This window comes from Lycorma delicatula, chromosome 8 (assembly GCF_047948215.1).
Source record: "Lycorma delicatula isolate Av1 chromosome 8, ASM4794821v1, whole genome shotgun sequence".
In the NCBI taxonomy this organism is placed as follows: Eukaryota; Metazoa; Arthropoda; class Insecta; order Hemiptera; family Fulgoridae; genus Lycorma; species Lycorma delicatula.
The window spans coordinates 57,269,941-57,293,450 of record NC_134462.1 but is presented as its reverse complement, the minus strand read 5'-3'; the positions used below and the strand labels follow the sequence as shown (position 1 = coordinate 57,293,450).

At 29.7% G+C, this 23,510-nt stretch overlaps 1 protein-coding gene across 3 annotated transcripts in view; it reads right to left on the bottom strand.

The window, feature by feature from the left end:
- LOC142328980 (uncharacterized) overlaps positions 1 to 23,510 on the bottom strand; it is a 177,159-nt gene that overhangs the window by 2,536 nt on the left and 151,113 nt on the right. For all 3 annotated transcript variants that reach the window (XM_075373206.1, XM_075373204.1, XM_075373205.1), the window contains exons 4-7: positions 17,467 to 17,609; positions 10,831 to 10,951; positions 9,194 to 9,325; positions 7,120 to 7,283 (exon numbers count right to left, since the gene is read on the bottom strand). In XM_075373206.1, the coding sequence (XP_075229321.1) occupies positions 7,120 to 7,283; positions 9,194 to 9,325; positions 10,831 to 10,951; positions 17,467 to 17,609 (560 nt within the window). The remainder of the gene's footprint in view (positions 1 to 7,119; positions 7,284 to 9,193; positions 9,326 to 10,830; positions 10,952 to 17,466; positions 17,610 to 23,510) is intronic.

Sequence of the window (23,510 nt, the reverse complement as noted above, 5' to 3'; positions counted from 1 at the left end):
ACTTGAGTGCTCAGGGATACAGAGTAGCTGGACCGAAGGTGCAACCATATCGGAGAGGTATCTGTTGAGAGCCAGACTAAGGAATGATTCCTGAAAGAGGGCAGCAGCTCTTTCAGTAGTTGTTAGGGGCGTAAGTCACAATGACTTAAACGGCCATATCAACATCACTCAGTCCTCTGAGTACTGCGCAGCTGAAAGCAATGGAAAACTACAGCTGTTTTTTTTTTTCCAAGAAAATGTGGCTCTGCATTTTCACATAACAATAATGGAGACGCCTTCCTTGGTAAAATATTCCGGAGGTAAAATAGTCCCCCATTCGGATCTCCGGGTGGGGACTACTAAGGAAGGGGTCACCAGAAAAGTAAAAAATAACATTCTACGAGTCGGAGCGTGGAATGTTAGAAGCTTAAAAAAGGTTGGTAGGCTAGAGAATTTAAAAAGGGAAATGGATAGGGTAAACGTGGATATAGTAGGAATTAGTGAGGTTCGGTGGGAAGAGGAAGGCGACTTTTGGTCGGGTGACTTTAGAGTAATTAACTCAGTGTCAAATAATGGGCAGGCAGGAGTAGGTTTCGTGATGAACAAGAAAATAGGGAGGAGAGTGGAGTATTTCAAGACGCATAGCGATAGAGTCATTGTAATAAGGATAAATTCAAAACCTAAACCGACAACGATTGTTAATGTCTATATGCCTACAAGCGCCCATGATGATGATGAGGTAGAGTGTGTATACGAAGAGATTGATGAAGCAATTAAACACGTAAAAGGAGATGAAAATTTAATAATAGTTGGAGATTGGAATGCAAGCATTGGAAAAGGCAAGGAAGGAAATATAGTGGGTGAATACGGGCTGGGCAAAAGGAATGAAAGAGGTGACCGACTTATAGAGTTTTGCACGAAGTATAATTTAGTAATTGCCAACACCCAATTTAAAAATCATAATAGAAGAATATACACTTGGAAAAAGCCAGGCGATACTGCAAGGTATCAGATAGATTATATCATGGTTAAGCAAAGATTTAGAAATCAACTCGTTATCTGCAAAACTTACCCTGGAGCAGACATTGATAGCGACCATAATTTGGTGATAATGAAATGTAGATTGGGGTTTAAAAACCTGAAGAAAAGGTGTCAGATGAATCGGTGGAATTTAGAGAAGCTTGAGGAAGAGGAGGTAAAGAAGATTTTTGAGGAGGACATCGCAAGAGGTCTGAGTAAAAAAGATAAGGTAGAAAATGTAGAAGAAGAATGGGAGAATGTTAAAAAGGAAATTCTTAAATCAGCAGAAGCAAACTTAGGCGGAATAAAGAGAACTGGTAGAAAACCTTGGGTTTCAGACGATATATTGCAGCTGATGGATGAACGTAGAAAATATAAGAATGCTAGTGATGAAGAAAGTAAAAGGAACTATCGGAAATTAAGAAATGCTATAAACAGGAAGTGCAAACTGGCGAAAGAAGAGTGGATTAAAGAAAAGTGTTCAGAAGTGGAAAGAGAAATGAACATTGGTAAAATAGACGGAGCATACAGGAAAGTTAAGGAAAATTTTGGGGTACATAAATTAAAATCTAATAATGTGTTAAAGATGGTACACCTATATATAATACGAAAGGTAAAGTCGATAGATGGGTGGAATATATTGAAGAGTTATACGGAGGAAATGAATTAGAAAATGGTTTTATAGAGGAAGAAGAGGAAGTTGAGGAGGATAAAATGGGAGAAACAATACTGAGATCTGAATTTAAGAGAGCATTAAAAGATTTAAATGGCAGAAAGGCTCCTGGAATAGACGGAATACCTGTAGAATTACTTCGCAGTGCAGGGGAGGAGGCGATTGATAGATTATACAAACTGGTGTGTAATATTTATGAAAAAGGGGAATTTCCGTCAGACTTCAAAAAAAGTGTTATAGTAATGATACCAAAGAAATCAGGGGCAGATAAATGTGAAGAATACAGAACAATTAGTTTAACTAGTCATGCATCAAAAATCTTAACTAGAATTCTATACAGAAGAATTGAGAGGAGAGTGGAGGAAGTGTTAGGAGAAGACCAATTTGGTTTCAGGAAAAGTATAGGGACAAGGGAAGCAATTTTAGGCCTCAGATTAATAGTAGAAGGAAGATTAAAGAAAAACAAACCAACATACTTGGCGTTTATAGACCTAGAAAAGGCATTCGATAACGTAGACTGGAATAAAATGTTCAGCATTTAAAAAAAATTAGGGTTCAAATACAGAGATAGAAGAACAATTGCTAACATGTACAGGAACCAAACAGCAACAGTAGCAATTGAAGAACATAAGAAAGAAGCCATAATAAGAAAGGGAGACCGACAAGGATGTTCTCTATCTCCGTTACTTTTTAATCTTTACATGGAACTAGCAGTTAATGATGTTAAAGAACAATTTAGTTTCGGAGTAACAGTACAAGGTGAAAAGATAAAGATGCTACAATTTGCTGATGATATAGTAATTCTAGCCGAGAATAAAAAGGATTTAGAAGAAACAATGAACGGCATAGATGAAGTCCTACGCAAGAACTATCGCATGAAAATAAACAAAAACAAAACAAAAGTAATGAAATGTAGTAGAAATAACAAAGATGGACCACTGAATGTGAAAATAGGAGGAGAAAAGATTATGGAGGTAGAAGAATTTTGTTATTTGGGAAGTAGAATTACTAAAGATGGACGAAGCAGGAGCGATATAAAATGCCGAATAGCACAAGCTAAACGAGCCTTCAGTAAGAAATATAAGTTGTTTACATCAAAAATTAATTTAAATGTCAGGAAAAGATTTTTGAAAGTGTATGTTTGGAGTGTCGCTTTATATGGAAGTGAAACTTGGACAATCGGAGTATCTGAGAAGAAAAGGTTAGAAGCTTTTGAAATGTGGTGCTATAGGAGAATGTTAAAAATCAGATGGGTGGATAAAGTGACAAATGAGGAGGTATTGCGGCAAATAGATGAAGAAAGAAGCATTTGGAAAAATATAGTTAAAAGAAGAGACAGACTTATAAGCCACATACTAAGGCATCCTGGAATAGTCGCTTTAATTTTGGAAGGACAGGTAGAAGGGAAAAATTGTGTAGGCAGGCCACGTTTGGAATATGTAAAACAAATTGTTAGGGATGTAGGATGTAGAGGGTATACTGAAATGAAACGACTAGCACTAGATAGGGAATCTTGGAGAGCTGCATCAAACCAGTCAAATGACTGAAGACAAAAAAAAAAAAAAAAAAAAAAAAAGATCTCTCTCATTTTGTACTGAATTTAATAAATTAAATTCTATAATAAGTTAAGTAAGTAAAAATGTAATTATTGTATAAAATATAGCTGCTAATTGTAACTAACTGAGAAAGATTTAGTCAGCATCAAATATAATCTTAATTTATTAGCAATAATATTATAAACACTGTTTCCTGGGATAATGGACACACTGGCTATGATTGTCAAGGTGGTATATACTATGATTATTTTTGTATTTTTTCAATACTTTTTGTATTTTCAGGTTTTTTTTCAAATAAGGTGTCTCAAGAGGAAAACAATAAAAAACAAATCTATTAAAAACCAGCATTTAATAGTAACAGCATTTAATGATAAAGGCATGGTGCTGTGCAATAATAGAAAGATTCTCAGAAACAAAACATTAGGAATGAAAATGACAAAATGTGAAAGAGTGAAGTATCTAACATCTAGTGCTGAGAGACCAAGTCCTAGTAAAGGCAGTTACTTTTATACGGATTTGAATACTAGATCGTAGATACAGGTGTTCTTTGGTGGTTGGGTTTCAATTAACCACACATCTCAGGAATGGTCGAACTGAGACTGTATAAGACTACACTTCATTTACACTCATACATATCATCCTCATTCATCCTCTGAAGTAATGCCAGATTGGTAATTCCCGGAGGCTAAACAGGAAAAAAGAAAGAAAGAAAAGTGCTGAGTGACAGTTTGTTAACTGTGTATGATGTCAGGAGTAAAGGAGACAACATGTATTCAGTAGCAGCAGCAGTGTCCCTTTTTACTGCATCTCTTCATCCCTTAACTACCTTCTTAAGGAAGACAGCAGCCACAATTTTGAAATAAAAGATTTTGTGAAAGATCATTACAAATTTCACTTAAATAATATCAATGAATCTTACTATGACATTTTCTAAAAATCAGAAAACACATTTGCTGATTTTTACAAATAACATTTTTTTTTACAAAAATTTTGCCCATTGTGTTGCAGACAGAATGTGAAAAGATGAACTGAAATAGGTCCTTATGTTAGTCAGTCAATTATTCATTCAGGTTTGAATGAAATACATTTTCTTTTTGCTATTATATTGTACTTTGATGCAGGTACTTAATACATTTTAATATTATGGTTTCTTTAAAATAACTTTCTGTACTCCATGAGTATGATTCGACATTAGTATTTATTATTTAACAAATTTCATTATTAATTTTGATTAAAGAGCTGTGAAAGTAACAAACAGTAGCATTTTCTATTTCTGCTCCAGTCTTGATAATTTTTTATATTAATAATATTTTTTTGCATAAATAGTGTGAATGTAACTCAAATTAATATGTTAATAAAAAAGTGTTTTAATTTTAGTTCTTTATTTTTTTAAAACATTGGTCAACATAAAATCTGGAACTGAAAAGGGAGTAGGTAGTAAAAGGGTAGTATTTTATATGCTGAATCTGAATATGTATTTTGAAACAACCATCACGTAATGTTTTTAAACTTAGTTAGTTTTTAAATTTATTTGAACAAACAGTAAAAATAAGTTAGTACGTTTGTATATTTGCTTATTCACATCTGATTTATATTGTGATGCATGCTGTAGACCTATATTTGATACATAACAGTCGAATGATGTCATTTCATGTCAAGCCAGACACGTATAGATATGTCAGTGAGTCAAGTAATGAGTAATTCAACATGATGAAATTTTCTTCACTATGAGTTCAGATCTTGGTATGACTTGCTGTGTTCTTTAGTTGTGGTAGTGGTTTAACCATACATATATTATAAAGATTGTTTCATAAGCGATGCCATAAATTTAGTGAAAGATTTTTGTGACAGAACAAACCTTTTGGTATTAATTTATTGAACATCAAGATTTGTTAAATTGTATATGTGTGTGTGTGCGCGCGCGCACACACACATGTTAAGCGAAGTATTTTATTGCACTACATGGTGAAACAGTTTTATGACATATTTTAAGTAATTAAGTATTTATAAATTAAATTTTAATTATTTTCGTAATTAAGTAAGTATTTCTGTAATATATCAGTTTAATTTCATTCATTAAAACATTTTGAATTTTACAATGAATAAAAATTGAGCTTGTAAAAATTCTCCATTTTTTTGTTACGTTTGCGTTTCATGTGTCAATGAAAACCAGTATAGAATCTACTGAAAACTGCTGACAAATATTATTTTGACTGTCACTTAAGAGACCAAGATTAATCCTTGGTTCCACATGTAGCACGCATCAAGTGCTATGTTAAAGTTAACCCAGTGATTAAAAGGAAATAAAAAGCATTTGCTTTTTGACATACCTATGATTTGGCAAGAGCCTACTAACCAATATGATGACTGCTACTTTTGCTTAACAAATGTTACTGGTTTCAATTCAAACAATAAAAACCGTGTTGCATACCCAAGTCTTTGTTCAGCTATGAGACCAGTACTTAATGGTGTTGATTTACTGATTCCAATTTGTTCTTGGAAAAAAATTTCTGATTTGCTAGAAGATGAATCCTCAACTTCAATAGATATTAATTACATTTCAGAAGAATCAAATACTGAGTGACATAATTTTTAACTTGTATTTGTTGAAACAACATGCAGAACTGGACATGAACTTAGGAAGGTTCATGTCTTAAAGGATGGAATTTATTAAATAAGGATACTAAAATTTCAGTATATAGAAATCAAAACAAAAATTCACTGAAATACTTTAGAAGAGATGGCTTAATTTGTTCCTGTCATGTTGTTAGGGGGCTAATGTCTGAACTGGACATTTAATATGTTATTCATGATTGGCGTTTATTTATAGACTCGTCAAAAAGAAGCTTAAAGGCAGTACAGTTGCATAACTCAAATAAGTTTACTTTTATTCCAGTAGCACATACTGTAAGAATGAATGAAAGAAACATATGTATGTCAAAAATTTTAAAAGCTATGAAGTATGATGAACACTCAAAATGTTGTCAGTATTCCCCTTGTCGAAGCAGATTGTATTATTTTACCACCTCTATACATAAAACTAGGCCTGATGAAGAATTTTGTAAAAGCATTAGATAAAGATGGAGATGGCTTTAAATATTTAGTTGATGTTTGCTCAGAATTAAGAAAAGCCAAATTAAAAGTGGGAATATTCATTGGACTACAAATAAGAAAACTAATTTGTGAAAATATAATTGACAGAAAAGTGGATCCTGAAGAACTAGCATAAAAATCATTCAAAGATGTTGAATGATTCAAAATGAATTCAAAGATGATACTGGTTTTCTTGGAAACAAAAAAGTTGAAAACTATGATCAACTTATAAATGAACTCTTAGTGAACTACAAAAATCTAGGCTGCAGAATGTCATTAAAAATTCATTTTTTACATTCTCACTTGGATTTTTCCCCTTTAAACTTGGGTGACATCAGTGACGAACAAGGAGAAAGTTTCTGCTAAGACATACTGCAGATGGAACAACGTTGTCAAGGCAGATGGGATGAATCTATAATGAGTGACTACTGTAATGAGTGACTACTGCTGGATGATAAAAAGAGAAGACTTCACCAAACACAAAAAGAAAATAAGAAAAAAGAAATTAAGATAAACTTAAATGTTTGCAAAATAAAGGTAGGAATTTTAATTGTTATTATTACTTTTTTTATTCTATTTAAGAAATTTCTCAATATTTTAAAGGGTCATAACTAAAAATCTGAGGGTGGTGAAGAAAAACTGATTTCATTTTAAGATTCAGCATAAAAAATACTTTCAAATTCTCCTACTTTTATCTCAGTTCCAAATTATTTATTTCTTTTGTTGACCCGTGAAATTATTCACTTGACCATAATTTTCTAATTATCTAATAAAAAAAAAATAGTGTAAAATACATACTACTTCCTGTTGTTGAGGGTGGCCAAGAATAATCTGGTGTTGTTTGTCCAGTAGTTGGAAATCTTGTTCCAGGATGACTATGACTACTTATATCAGGTGCACCACTTTCTGTACGGCCTGTAGCATCATAAAACTCAGATCCAGGGCACTCCTCTTTAGTAGGTCTGGAAAAATAAATAATATTTCATAAAATAAATAAATTTTATATTTAATTCATATATATAAATATTTAATTACAAAATTACAACTAATTGTTGAACTGTTCTCATTATTTAAAGTTAATGATCATTGCAAACCAATTTATTTAATGCAGCTTTGGCTTTGGCACTTTTGTGTCAACATATAATAAACAAACGCACACCTTTCAGTTTCCTGAATACTAGTTCCAGAACAGTTGTGTTTAAGAGGACATTGGTTTTCTTTGAATATATTCTTTAATATATTAACAATAATGACTACTTTTTCAGATGAATTTTTCACCGTAAAATTATAAATTATAAAACTAATTTTTGTTATGAAAAACTGAATTCTATTTAAATTTAACTAGGGTTTTTATTTTTGTTTACTACTTGGTAGGGTTAAAACAGTGTTTTTCTTTTTTTTAATGCATTCATAGTTATAATGTTGTTATTTTGTTGTGTGGTAATTGTAAAAGTTATTGCTAGTGACTTTTTTGCATTGAAAAGACATATATTTTGGATTTGGTTAAAAATCTTTTTAGATTGCTTTGTGTTTATTTAATATATTATGTTTAGTGTGTTAATATGTATTTCGTAATATTTATGTTAAAACGAGTCTGTTTTCTATGTATTATGAAGATTATTGTTTGTTTTTGTGTGTTTTTTTTTCTTTGAGGTGGTTAATAAATACTTGCTGGGTTACAATTGATACTTTTATCTATTCAGCATATCTTTGAAATTGTATTCTAAGTACCCAACATAAAACTTTATTCAGTTAGTTTTGTGGTTGTAGAATGACTGCATTTCATGAGTGGAGATATAATTTTTTTGTTGTGTACAGAACAACATGTTCAACAACTGCTTAATGTGAGATATTTTTTCTGTGCTTTTTTATACTGTATACTGATATGATGCATTTTTTGTTTTGGTTGCCTTTGTTTTTGTTTATTTTTGTTAAACCAAGTCAGTGCCTTTATTTTATCTATTTTTGTGTACTAGGTATTTTTATTCAGTTATTTTTCATTATGCATCTATTACTATTGTAGTGATGTTATTAAAATTAACATAGTACCTCTTCAAAAAATAAAGAGGTATTTTATTCATTTACTTTTCATTGTATATGTATTACTATTGTTGTGATGTCATTAAAATTAACATTGTAGAATTTTATTTCACTCTGTATTAGCTCAGTTGAATAAATATGATCTTTAGTGGTGAAGTTTACAGGGAGCAAATTTTTTTTGAAAAACAATGGCAATGCATTTTAAGATCATAAAAGTTTAAATAATACATATTTGTTAACATTTTAGTTTATGTTTCCTCTATATTTTCTGTTGTAATTAAATATTAAAACCTTAATTAATATATTAAAATGAAATATTATAAAAATCTTAAATTTCAAGATATATGTTCTAATGGTTTACAATTAGTACATAATCTTATGTTTCTCTGTTGAATTGAAATAGGATATGTAACACATTTCACTTCTGAAAATTATCTGTTTTATACTATCTTGCCTCAGTCTTTTTTAAGGCTGTGAATAATGTTGTTCAGTACAGAGTCAGACCATTTGATGAACAGAGTGAAAGTAGGTGTCACTTGTAGGTCTGAATATCATCTACATTTCGGTGGGTTTGGCATGCTGATGTACAACTACACATCTGGCTCAGTGAAGCAATGGAAAAAACCACTTTATTTAACAATTCCCTAGTAAGCTGTGGTATGTGATCTTCTTATTCTTAGGGATGGCTGTGTCATTTTTGAGAGTTTCTAAAACTAAGATCATATAAAATTGAAACCGATACGACTCTTAACATATACATATACAATTAATTTTGTTTATGTAAGAAATGTATTTCATGGTTACTGTTTTATAAATTATTTGGTTTACTCACATGTAGGTTGAACACTGGTCCCTAAGGAAACTTAATGCCTTATCTAAGATCTGTCTTGAAAATGGTTTTGCATCTGGTGCACATGATGTGTGGGTCTGATCTAATACACACTCACGAAAACGATGGTGTGCGCTAAAAAAAAAAAAAAAAAAGAATAATTAATTGAACACAAATAAATAGATTTATAATAACAGTAATTATTAATGTTGATTGTACTAAAATATACTCAGAATTTTTTTTAACATGATCTTACATGTATATATGTTTAATTTATGAGCGAAGATTGGTTTGAACATTACCCAAAAAACAAATACGTATCATAAATATTGGCACTACCTCCAACTTCAAATATATTAGTTTAAACATTCTTTTATAGATTTCATTTATCCTACAATTTTGATGAATTGTTTCGAATATAAATAATTTATTTTTGTAATTTTCCTTGCTTGTACAAACAGCTTTACTGTAGGTGATTATTGTCATTCACTTTTCTTGCTCCTTTAATTAAGGTTCATAATATTCTTATTTACAAGGTAATTAAAAAATATTATAATCAAAGCCTGTACCATAGTTTATTAATTATTTTGTTATTTATATATAAAATTATAGGTAGTTCTGGCATTTATAAATAAGGATCAGGAAAATAAAGAAAACAAGATTGGTAAACAAATACTTGTTACATTACTTCAAATATTTTTGATTTTATTTTTATAAATATAATAGATAGGATTAAATTAACAGAATACATAGATGCACATTGTTCATTGTTTAATATCCAATGACAATTTTAGTTTGGAAAGAATTATTATTCACTTATTTAATTCTACCACTTACCTGTGATGTCACAACATAGCAGACACTACAGCAGCTGATTGTTAGTGCTACACTAGCGCTCCTTGTGGTAAGAGGGGATATATTGACATAATACACCCACTTAGCCACTAATTTATTTAGAGCATTTTTTGGGGTGGTGGTGCGATTTTATAAAAATGTTTTTTTTTGCAAATATTATTAATTTTTCAATTGTTAACAAATGTACCTAAGAAAAATAAGATCTTAATTAGATGAAATATCGAGATACTGAGGGTGACATTGCTCTTTAGCCTCACTTCCTTGACCTCTCAAGTTGAAAATGTAATGTCATCAATGCCCCACGTGGAGAAGTAATCTGACCAAGTTTGGTCAAAATCAATCAAGAAGTTCTGACAATATAAGATGATTTAGAGGGTTATACCATACATACACATGTACATATGAACATCTGGAAAATTTCCAACTGGTTTTTGGGTTGTTTGGGGGTTTCTTAGGTTCAAAACATCAAGATCGGGTGAAAAGTGCATATGCCCAAATTAGACAGATTATAATACTTTCCCTTCTAAAGCTATAGCTTTGTTGTAGCAGTAGACGGGAAAGTAAAAACCAAAAACATATGCCTTTACATGGCAACAGTTGACAACAGTAAACAGCTGGAAAGAGGTGACTATAGCCCACTTTCAAATTTCATAAAAATGTTTTTTTGTTTTGGTTATTTTTAATTCTGTTCATTAGTAGGTTTTGTTTTATGAATGCATATTTACTGAGTAAATTAAAAAACTCATTCTTGTACAACACTGAAGCTATATAAGAACCAAACTTACCAGCATATTGCTGATCGACTTGCTTCACCTGATACTTGTGAAACTAGATATCTATAGTGTCGACCACAATGCGAATCATCAGTTAATGTTGATTTCATACACGATGAATGTTTTAAATATTCTAAAAAAAAAAAATTAATGTTTAATTAAATAAAATAAGTTATTAAAATGTAGTAATACATAACATTTAATTGTTATGTATTATTTAAACTAATGTTCTTATATTAACTTGTAAATAATTATTACAGTTTATGAAAAGTTTTAATAGAAATAGTTGAATATGAGTGTTGCTTAGTTATTAACTTAACTGGCTTAGCATTAAAGTTATGAATAGAGAAGTAATGAATAACTTACATTTGATAATTCAATTACATTTCAATTTATGAATAGAAGTTTATTTTTACAACCAGTTGAAACATTAATCTACTCAATTCTTGTAATAGGAAAAAACTATTTAAGTGTAATACAAAAAGGGTGATATGATAATGTAAACAATTTGGTTATAGAAATGAGGAAATAAGAATTAAAAGATTACAACTTTTATTAACTGAGATCATTTTAACAATAAATAATATGTATTGCAATGACAAATGGATCTGATGAAGCTAAATATGAGAATGATGGTGATAAAATTATATAACTGTCTTTAGAGTTTAAGAGCCAAACCATTTAGATATTCATTATGTGAAACTAATTAAGCCATTTAATTTATACTAAATTGACTATCTCTGCTACAACTATCTAATTTAAAGTTTTGATAATAAGTTTGATATTAAACTATTATGGGTTAGTGAACATTTTCCTGAATGTTATTTATTGAACTCTTCAAGTATTTCATTGTTGAAGTTAGTAGATGAATCCCAGATTTGGATTCTTTCTATCTAAATGGGATCAGTTAAGTTCTGCAGTATGTGATGTAATTTTACTGAAGAATGACATTCAGATTTATTTCCGAGTAGGTAGTACATTTTTCAGAAACTCAGATCTGTTTTCTATTACACACTGACCCTTTCTCTCGATTATTTGTAATCTTAGATTTACACCATTTACCTAGTTGTAAATAATAAAATAGAATAAGAATAATATTGTGTAAATGTAATAGAGTTTGACAAGTTGACATATTTCCTAAATATCTAACCATTTTCAAATTAGTGGATTTTACTAATCTGTATTTTGAATTTTACTAATAAAATGGTTAGTTAATACACTATTTAATAATTTTAAATAAAATATATATGTAACATCATTAGAGTAGAAAGGAATTTACTTGAGAAGGAATAAAGTGCATATTCGTGTTTGAGTATATACGAGTACATACACATACAGAGTGTCCTTTGAAGAATCAGAGAAACTTTCAGGACATGTTCTTCTGGTGAGAAGAATGAAAAAAGGTCATATAAACATAGGTTTGGAAACGCTGTGTTTTCAAGTTACTGCTAAAGAAAGATTTCGCCTGGATTTCAGCTCTTCTGATAAAAAGAAGCCCTACTGTAATTTTTGTGATCCAAATTAAGGAGTAAAGTTGGTGGTTTCTTATATAATTTCAGCTGGGAAATAGGATAAAACAGATCCCAGAACTTTAACTCCAGTAATTTTTAAGATGTCCGACGAAAAACACAAAATTCGGTATCGAAAACAAGTTTTTTTTACGTTTGTAGTAAAATAGCTTTGTTAAATGACTAATAATGCGGCAGATCTAGTAACAAAACTTGTAGAGAATTTAATTCTAATTTAATTCTAAATTTAATTTAATAAAATTGAATTTACCTTATCAGCGTTGTTTAGAAACCAATGACAAAAGTTTAAACGCTGGGGGTAATCTGCTGACCGCAAATTTTCAACCTTCTGCAGGCGGAAAGCACAAAGATTTTCTTTTCATAGAATGCATCATACTTTGTTTTCTGACAAACCTACATGAAATTCGTCATGTACTAATGCCTTATCAGCGTTGTTTAGAAACCAGTGACACAAGTTTAACCGCGGGTAATCTGTTGACCGCAAGTTTTTGACGCTGAATCACAGATGATCATCACACGATGATTTACTTGGCATTCAACAGAAAACGAACACGATGGAAATAATTCTTTCTTTCTTAAATGCTAATACACCGAAGAATGTTTATAGGTTCAGAAAGAATAACGCGATTTTTTGTCTACTTTCTGCACTACAAACGTAAAAAACTTGTTTCTCGACATCGAATATTGTGTTTTACATCGGAAATCTAAAAAACTACTGAGTTACAGTTTTGTGATCTGTTTTATCCTATTTCCCAGCTCAAGTTACATAAGAAAACACCAACTTTACTCCTTAATTTGGGTCCTAAAAATTACAACAGGGCTTCATTTAATGAGAAGAGCTGAAATCCGGGCGAGATCTTATGCTACCCGTAACTCGAAAACAAAGCGTTTTCAGACCTGTGTTTGTATGTCATTTTTTCAATACCAGCAGTAGAACGTGTCCTAAAAGTTTCATCGTTTCTTCGCAGGTCACTGATTCCAAATTGCACTGCAATCTCTCTGGAGATGATTCTATAGCCAAAATAAAAAAAAAAAGTTCATATAAACATAGGTCAGAAAACGGTTCATTAGCGAGTTTCATCTCGCGAAACATTTAGCCCTGTTTTCTGCTTCCTCTGTGAAATTAAACCGCACAAAAATTCTTGGGGTACAAATCGAGGGGTAAATTTGATGCTTCCTTATGATTTTTAAGCTAAGAAATTAAGCAAAAATTGTCCCAGACCTCTATCTATAAGTTTTCAGAAAAACGGGGTAAAACACGAAAAAGTTTTGTCGAAAAATACATTTTCTTTTAGATCTGGAATAAAATAACTTTGTTAATATGCCGATAAACAAATAAAAATGTCTAGTTACCTTTTTAGAGAATTTAATTATGAAAAATTGAATAATCATCTCCCGGGATTGCCGTGCAATTTGGTATCACGCTGAGTGTGCGTATATATATGTGCACACATCACACATATACGCTCTTCATATATATTATAATATTATTATTTTTATAATATATATATTTTTTATTATATATATTATATATATATATATATAGGTTGAGCAGAGGAAACGTATGTACCTTAAACCGCTAGTACTCAGCGGCGAGTGGTGGTATTGACCTTCGGCAACCTTTGGCGAATAGCTCAAACTACGCAGTTTTAGTCTCTATGGAGCGTAGAATATTTTGTGTTTGCTGTCGAGTAATTTTTTTAGAAACAATAATTCTGTGTTTACGGTTCAACGTATTTTCCCTCAAAATTTTAATGTCGAACGTCGAGGTGAAGTTCCAGATTGAAACACCATACTCCGATGGGTTGAGGCGTTAAAAAGTACTGGATCTGTGATGAAGAAAAAACCACCTGGACTTCCCCGTTCAATCCGAACTCCGGAAAACGTAGACAAAGTGAAGACAGTTCTTGCTAGTCCGAAACGATCCACTAGGCGACAGGCTGTAGCGCTGGGTATGTTACGTCGTTCGTTTCATGTCATCTTACACGGTGATCTCAAACTTCACCCATACAAAATAATGATCGTCCAGCAGTTAACTTAAAGGGATTTTGTGCAACGCACGAATTTCTGGCATAATGAATGCAGAATCCAGTTTTCTTTGATTGCTGGTCTCATGCGGGCAACTCTTTTCCGCAGTCTTTCAAGAATTTCTCGGTAAACATATTGATGTACAGTCTGTCCTGTAGGCAAAAACTCCTTATGGACAATGCGATTACTATTGAAGAAACAAATTAGCATGGTTTTGATTTGATTAATGGTGCTGCATCATGACAATGCATCTTGTCACACTGCACTCTCAATTAATGAGTTTTTGGCAAAGAAAAACATTCCTGTAGTTCCTCAACCACCTTATTCACCTGACTTGAATCCCTGCGACTTTTTCCTGTTTCCGACTTTAAAAAAACACCTCAGAGGACACCATTTTGGAGCAGTAGAAAACATTAAAAAAAAAAATTAACCTACCATCTGAATGATATTCTGGTTTCTGAGTTCCAACACTGCTGTGAAGAGTGGGAAAACCATTTGAAGCGTTATATGGCATCCCAAGGCAACTTTTTCAAAGGTGATAGAGCCCATGTATAATTGGATTGTAAATAAAAAGTTTCTGTGAACCAGTCTCATTAATTTATTTATAGACCTCGTATAATGAAAATATAAAAAATGAATAGAATATATTATTAATAAACTAAAAAATCTGATGTGAACACCACATGACTTCCTTGTACGCCTATTAAATTACATATATACATTATTTTAAAATGAAAAGTACGTAAAATTTTATTTCATTAATAACTTCTGATATTTTTTCATATTTTTTTTTTTATTGTTATTATTGAATTATTATTTATTGTACATTTTTTTTATAATCAGTGATTAATAAATAATGCTTAAATAAAAAAAAAAGTTAAAAAAAAAGGAGATGAAGTCTGATTCGAATCAATGTACTTCCCGTAAGATCCCAATATTTCATTAATTAAAATTTTATTTGGCTATAACTCTGGAACCAATGAAAATAAGTACCACTTATGATATATTGTTGAAAATCTGTTAATGAGGCTTATTACTGCAGTTAAGAAAAAGTCAAAAATCCAAATTTTTTGGACACTTTTGGTTCAGTTGATTGTAATCAAAAGGGGATGTGCACAACTATATGTTACAACAGCTCTAATTCCAAAATTTCAACATCCTACTGCTAATCATTTTTGAGTTACATGATATACGTATGTACAGACATCACGCTGAAACTAGTAAAATTGGATTCAGGGATGGTCAAACTGAATATTTCCATTGAAATCTGAAAACTGAAATATTTCCATTGAAATCTGAAAACTGAAATTTTTCGTGATCACAATTCTTGCTTTACTTCGTACAAGGAAGTAATAAACCTAATTTACTTATAAAATGTATTACATCTAAATATCAAAATAATAACGCTAAAAAAAAATCACCAATGTATTTCATAAAAATAAATGTAACATTTTGTATAAAATAGATATATCTATAAAGTATATTTTTCAAGTACAAAGTTAACTTGAACTTTGTGGCAAATACAAAATTAATGTTGATGTCTGTGACGAAATGATAGTATCTTGACCTTTTATCTGGAGGTCCCGGGTTCGAATCCCGGTCATAAAACACAAAACTAACATTTTTCATATGCTACAAAATTTCATTTCATAACACTTGCAAAAGTTTCAAACTTATATGATATCATCAACAGAAAAAAAAATGTAATTAATGTGACCATATATATATGCAAAACCACTAAATTTTTAATAAAAGGTTTTCAGAGCACTTAATTATAAAAGATGTAATAAGTTTTCAAATGTAACTGATAATTTAACAAAACAAAGAAATACTGATATATATATATCAGGTTTGGCATTGTTCTTATGCTAAAAACCTCCATAACATAATTTCAATTACAAACTTCAAGTTTATGGGATAAATTAATCAAAAAGATGTGAAGATATATATATATATATAAAATAATAGCAATAAAAATAATAATAATAATTCAGAAATAATAGAAGTAAATAAAAATAATAGGGAAATTGATATTCTTGAAAAATATTGTATTAGTAAATTTAAATATAAATTAACAAATAAACAAAGATAATGATTCATTATAGAAATTGATAGAACTGTTATCATAGTCTAATATTTCAATAAGAATTATCACTCATTGTCATGCCATGGTATGAGAAAGAGGTTTTAATGTTATATGACAAGTTGCTGATATATTTTGTGTAATTTCTAATTTTAATTTTTGCTGATTATGAAGTAAATCTTTGAAAGTTGGCAACTGTTTCTTACTTTTAATGTACTGTATTTGGTGGTTTTGATATTATAATTAATTAAATTTTATTATTCGATAAAGTGGGAAAAATATATAAAATATATATATATATATATATATACACATATATTTATATCTTCACATCTTTTTGATTAATTTATCCCATAAACTTGAAGTTTGTAATTGAAATTATGTTATGGAAGTTTTTAGCATATGAACAATGCCAAACCTGACCATGTTTTTAACTCAGTACCTTCCTTCGTATTAAAGACAGAAATTTTACCACTTTACTATGGCAGCAATTTCTTATTATATTAACTGTTTCTAATTTTATAGTTTATAAGATATAATTCATTATTGTTTAATAATATTTTCTATATTATAATTTGTTTCTTTATAAATTCTTTGTTAAAGAAAACATACACAGTTCTTTTTATTACTTCTGGATAGATCATCATTTTAAGGTAAGATATATTCATTCACATAATCTGAATAAATTGTTTAGAAATAAGTTGTATTATGAAAATTAGGTTTTGCAATTGTCAAAACAAAAATTATCATTATAAAACAAACTGTAACTATAATAGATGTAACATTATACAACAAAAAATTGTTTTTTCTACAATTCATAATCTGCTATTGTTTATTGTTCCCATAAAAAAATATACACTGAAGGAAAAAAATGACTTTATGGGATATTAATAAAATGATTAGGAGGTTATATAACATATATGATTATTTAATAGCACCATCTATTAATTAAAAAAATAAAAGAAATTAATTCTTAAGATATTTTACACATGTTAAAAGAACAGTTACCTTTTTGGTATTGTGGATCTGTACATAACTGATGTACAGAATCGATTGGAACTTCAACAGCTTTATTGAATTCTTGTTTTCTTATATCAGAAAAGCATCTTTCTGTATATTGTTTGACACAATTTACAAACTCTGTCCATGTCCTAGAAAATAAAAAATTTTTACATAAAATTAATACTTATTCTCAGTTTTTAAAGTATTTCTCTTAAAGGCGCCCACTACTAGAAGAACAGATAAGGAAAAAGTGTTTTATAATATAATGTTTATTTGATTATGTTCTCATGCTGATGAACTATGTGTTAAAATTACATTTTACACTAAGGGAGTTACTAATTCAATTTTGTTAATCAAATAACCTTTCTAGATTTCTTAACTCTGGTTAGGCTCTTCATTTTTGTGAAAGTCTTTATCAGGTTCTTACTTATGCTGTCACTGCATAGTGAGGTATTGAATTTATTGCAATAGGAATTACTGCATTATGAGTTCATAGAGAATATGCAATTTGTCCGCATCTACCCATTTAAAATGTTCTTTTTTCATATCTAAACATTACATTTTGCTTTAGTTTAAAGAATTTTTCCCTATTTTTTACTGATGTAAAAATTTTTTTTATTGCATTTTATGTTAAGAATTAATTTTAATTGGATTAATGACAAAAATCAGATCACTTCCTCCAAATTAAACAATTCCAGCAAATTGTTCATTATTTATTTATTTTTTAAAAGAAATTACTTGAATGTAATTTTAATGGTGGGTAATTTATACTATTTATAGTATATTCTATTTTACAATCTATTTATAATGGTGGGTAATTTTAGCACAAAAATTGGTAATATACTGATTACTAGAAAGATTAGAAATAATGATAAATCAACCTGTAATACTAATGGAAAGAATTTTATGTCTTATGGGCTACAAATCAGTAACACATAAAGAAATTCACATATATACATGGAGTGCCAGAGGTTTTAGATCTATTACTGACTTTGTACTGTTAAAATTAAAGTCTCCTACTTTTTCCTGGGCTCAGCAGAGGGTATACAGGGGTTACAATATTTCATCATATCAAAATTTGGTTTATATTATAAGTGGTTCTTGGTAAAGGAAACAGCAAAACTGAATCTGAAGAGAAGTTCTTTCAAATCTCTTGATAATGATTATAGAATTAAGATTCAATAAAAAAAATATATAGAAGATACTCTCTGTGCACAAGTACCATGTATTAACATTAATGTATAAAGAATAATTAATTAAAATTTTAAGTATACCAGCCTTTGAATATTTAAGACCGAGAACAGAAAGACAAATAAAAAAGCTGACAACGACAGCTCTAAGATCCAAATCCTAGTAAAGGTAGTTACTTTTATATGTATTTGAATACTAGATCATGGAAACCTGTGTTCTTTGGTGGTTGGGTTTCAATTAACCACACATCTTAGAAATGGTCGACCTGAAACTATACAAGATTACATTTTATTTACACTCATACATCTCACCCTCATTCATCCTCTGAAGTAATACCTGACAGTGGTTCCGAAGGCTAAACAGAAAAAGAAAAAAAGCTGACAACACAGTTATAGAACTTTCCCATCACGCAGCTTTTTTCTGATGCATGTCTTACAGACATAACTTAATTAAAAATATTTATCATTTTATTTAAATATAATAATTTTCTACTTCAACAATTTTAAATATTAAAATCGTTTTCAGCATTCTCGAAAATGTATAAATTGATACCTTATACAACCATGTTTTTTTTTGTTACATGAATCCCAAGGTGGAAGTCAAAGTTCGAAACCCGGCAAGATGAGTTAGTTACTTTTTTACACTTTAAATATCAATCACTTCTTTAATTCTATTGCTCACCTGTGACGTCACAACATAGCAGATGACTACAACAGCTATACATCAGTGCTACACTAGCGCTCCTTGTAGTGAGAAGGGATACTATTGATGCAGTATACCCACTTAGCCACTAGTTTAAAGCATTTTTGGGGTGGGGGTGTGATTTTGCAAAACCTTTTTTGCAAAATCACACCCCCACGTATTATTATTTTTTAATTGCTAACGTATGTGCCTAAGAAAAATAAGATCTTAATTAGGAGAAACCTCAAGATACCGAGGGTGACCTTGCTCTACAGTCTCACCCCTTGACCTTTTAAGTTGAAAATTTAATGGCATCAATGACCCAAACACAGAAAAAATCTGTCTCAGGTGAAAATTGGTTCAGTAATTCTGGATATTTAAGGTGATTAGAGGCCAACACCTAACACACACACACACACACACACACACACATATATATATATATATATATACACACACACACACATATACATATGAACATAAACATCCAGAAAATTTCCATCTGGTTTTTTGGGTTCTTAGGTGTCAAAACGTCAACACCAATGAAAACTGCATATGCCCAAATTGGACTGATTGCAATACTTTCCCTTCTACAGCTATAATTCTGCTACAGCACTAGACAAGGAAATAAAAATGACTGCCTGGTTGGAGTGAAAAAATTAAGGAATAAAGAAAAAGCTTATTTAAAATATTTAACATCATGCTCAAAAGGTCATACAGAGTATAAATGCAAATCAACTTTGGCCAAGAGTAAAGTTCAGAGGTTAAAATGTAGTGGACAGGAAAATCTTATCTTGAGGATAATTTTCACCATTTACAAATTAAAACTTGTAAGATTTTGAAATAATTAAATAAGTAGGAAAAATATCAAACTGAATTTTAATTTAATTTATCTTTTTTCTTTTGAATAAAAATTTTTAGACTATTTTCAGATGTTTAATATCTTTATCTCTAATTTATGCTGTTTATCACAATAAATTTTAATATTTTTCAATAGTGTTTGTGTTAAAAATGTACTTTTTATTGTAAATTAGTATTTGTGCTAGTGAATTAAAGTTTTTTTACATACAACTTTGTATTATTCATGAAAAAATAAATTTTTATATGATGATGTTGAAATTATGAAGTTCAGTTACTAATCAAAATTTAATTTAATTTTGATGAATGGAAAGCAATGAAGCGATGTAAAATATTTAATAGTTTATTAACATCATTAGGCATTTATAATGCCTAATGAACTTTAATGATTTACCTGAATACTTATTTACACAAGTGTTTTGTTGATGGAGAGATCTTTGAACAAAACTACTTGAGTACCTACAATTTTCTTTATGTTTGTGCTTTTGTATGCATGTGCAGGGATGCACATATATATCTGCATGTTTTATGGATATGGATTGATATTAAAAGAAATTATAAAAAAAATGTTATACTATAAAATATGTTAAGTTGGAGTGATTATATATATATCCTTTGAAGTTGTAATCATTTTATGGCATTGTAATAACAGTTTATTTCCAATAAAATTTTAAAATTGTGGTAAAAATTAAGAAAGAGAGGAGTAACCTTGAAAAAAAAGGTTATTTATTGAGTTTGCATGCAAGTACTCTAAAAAAATGATTACAAGATATAGTGTTACTAGTTTTGAGATATTATAATCCAATATGTAAATTAGTAATTATTCTGACATATTATCTCAATGTTATATAGCAGGTGTTTTTCTGTAAAATTACTGATAGATTAGTTATTTTCTATTAGTCACTTCTTTTTTTAAATTATATTTTGTCGTGGTCAAGGTGAATGAATGCATTAGTTTAAAAAAAAACTACTAGTCTGTAAAACTTAAAACTTTTACTTTTGTTTAAAAATAAAGGTACTTGTTTGTTATAGCACCGCCATCTTTTTTATCTTTTTAAAAAAATAAAGTTATGTTATCAATAAGTTGTATGTAAAATGCGTATTTAACGTTAACTAACTGACCCGGCAATGCTTCGCTATTGCTAGATTTGAGTATATATATATATATATATATATATAGATTAGACGAACACAATTGAAAGTTTGATAAAACATAAAAAAATGAACATTACGGAACATCAGAAAATTTAACCTTTCCTTTTTTCCCTCTTCCAATCTTCACCCCTTTCTTTCTTTCCCATTTTCATTTTTCCCTTCTTTCCTGTTTCGCAAAAATATTTTTTCACGTAACTTAATGTGTATTCTGAATGTGAGTCAAATCGTACTATAATTACAATTTTTCGAAATGTCTCGACTCCCGCGCCATGATGAAGAAAGAAGGTGTCGCACACCCAGCGTTGCGCAGTGGCTCGTTCCAAAATCCTTTTCCCGCCATGATGTTTAAATTCGTTTATGCGGTTGGCGCACAAACAGAAGCAAGATATCAATGTGATTAAAGGCAGAAATAAACAAACTTTTGAAACATAAAAGAATAAAATTTATTGACGTATATGACAATTGGCGTCGAAATGTGGATTTTTACTCTAATATTTATTAAATAGGAAGTGCCGTACTCTCGTGTGCGTGTACACGCACTTCCAAATAAATATGGAGTGTAGGTTTTTTTGTTTATTTTATATAAAATTTAATTGACTGTATGTGGAGTCGAGAATTATGATCTGAATGATTAATTTCGTTTATTTCTTAACAATATAATAATTTCTAATAATTTTTCTTAATAAACAATTTACCTTGAATTAATTATTAATGTACTATTAGATACAGAGCGGTTCAGAAAATAATTAACTTTAATTATTTTAATTCAAAATGAAAATATAATGGAAACATTTTTTATGAAATAGAAAATAAAATAGTTTTCATTAACATAAAAACCAAAACCGACCCTTTTGTAATTGTTCTCTTTATTGCACGCGGTTTAAAATGGTTTACCTAGAAAATCCCTTGCATTTCATTTGACTCATTAGAAAAATATGTTTATTCAATATAAAATTATTTTTCACTAAACAACAACTTTTTATTTTATTTTTATTTCAGTATTATAAAGTAATACTCATTTTGGTATCCGTAAAAAAATAAGTAATATCTCATTTTCCCGTGTAAATTAGATTATTAAAAGCAATTTCTTTCAAATATTGTTTTGTGATAATATTTTTAATTAAACTAAAAAATCATCGATTCCGAAGATTGACCAAAATAAATAATATCAGATCTTTAGTTATAAAACTTTGAAATAACTTATCTCCCGTTTAGTTGATTTTCCATTTTAACAGCATTAAATAGTTTCACATAATAAATGGAAAATAATATAAGTAAAAAAATATTTTATGAGCTTAAAAAAAAAAATTATCGGTGATTCAATACCGAACCCCACGAATAGCAAAAGAAGTCGTTACCATAGAGCCACGCACGTACACGAAGCTTTGTGTCAGTTGCACTTCATAAGATGTGTCCCCTGTTTATTTGTTTAGGTTTTCATTCATTATTTTGAATTTTATCTTAACAATCAATTTCAATACTCTTAAGAATCAATAGACTTGTATAAAATATTTATTTTTATTAAGGATTATTAAAAAAAAAAAATTTATTATTTTTATAATATTAATATTATAAAAATATAATATAATATTATAATATTAATTATTAATATTATTATTTTAATATTAATAAATATTACAACTTTATCAGTACCAATAATACTAATTCATATTGAAAGTGAATAATCATTCATAAATATTCGATTGTTAGCTCGTTTAATCATTATCATGTATTTAAAATTTTGTAAAATTTTTGTACAACTAAAAACTTTTGTTCCAAAATCCCTTATTTATATGTTCAAATAACCCGGTAGAAAATGAGATTTTGGGACGATCGTATACGCATGCGCGCCGAATACTGTGCGCAATGCTACACCTTGTTACTTTCATCATGTCCCGCGCCACCTAACGCGTCCAAACTAATTCAGAAACCTTCACGGGTGCGCACAACTCACGAATGTTTCATCGCAGTCGGATTAATTGTATAGGAATGCATACGGGACAAACAAACAAACATTATATATATATATATATAAGATTAGACGAGGTTAGCGAGGGAAGGTAGCGTGTGTTATGTTTGATTAGGTTACATACGATTCGTCAGTGTAGGGAGTTGATATAATCTAAACAAACATTGTAACCTACGCTCACTAACAAACGTATTTT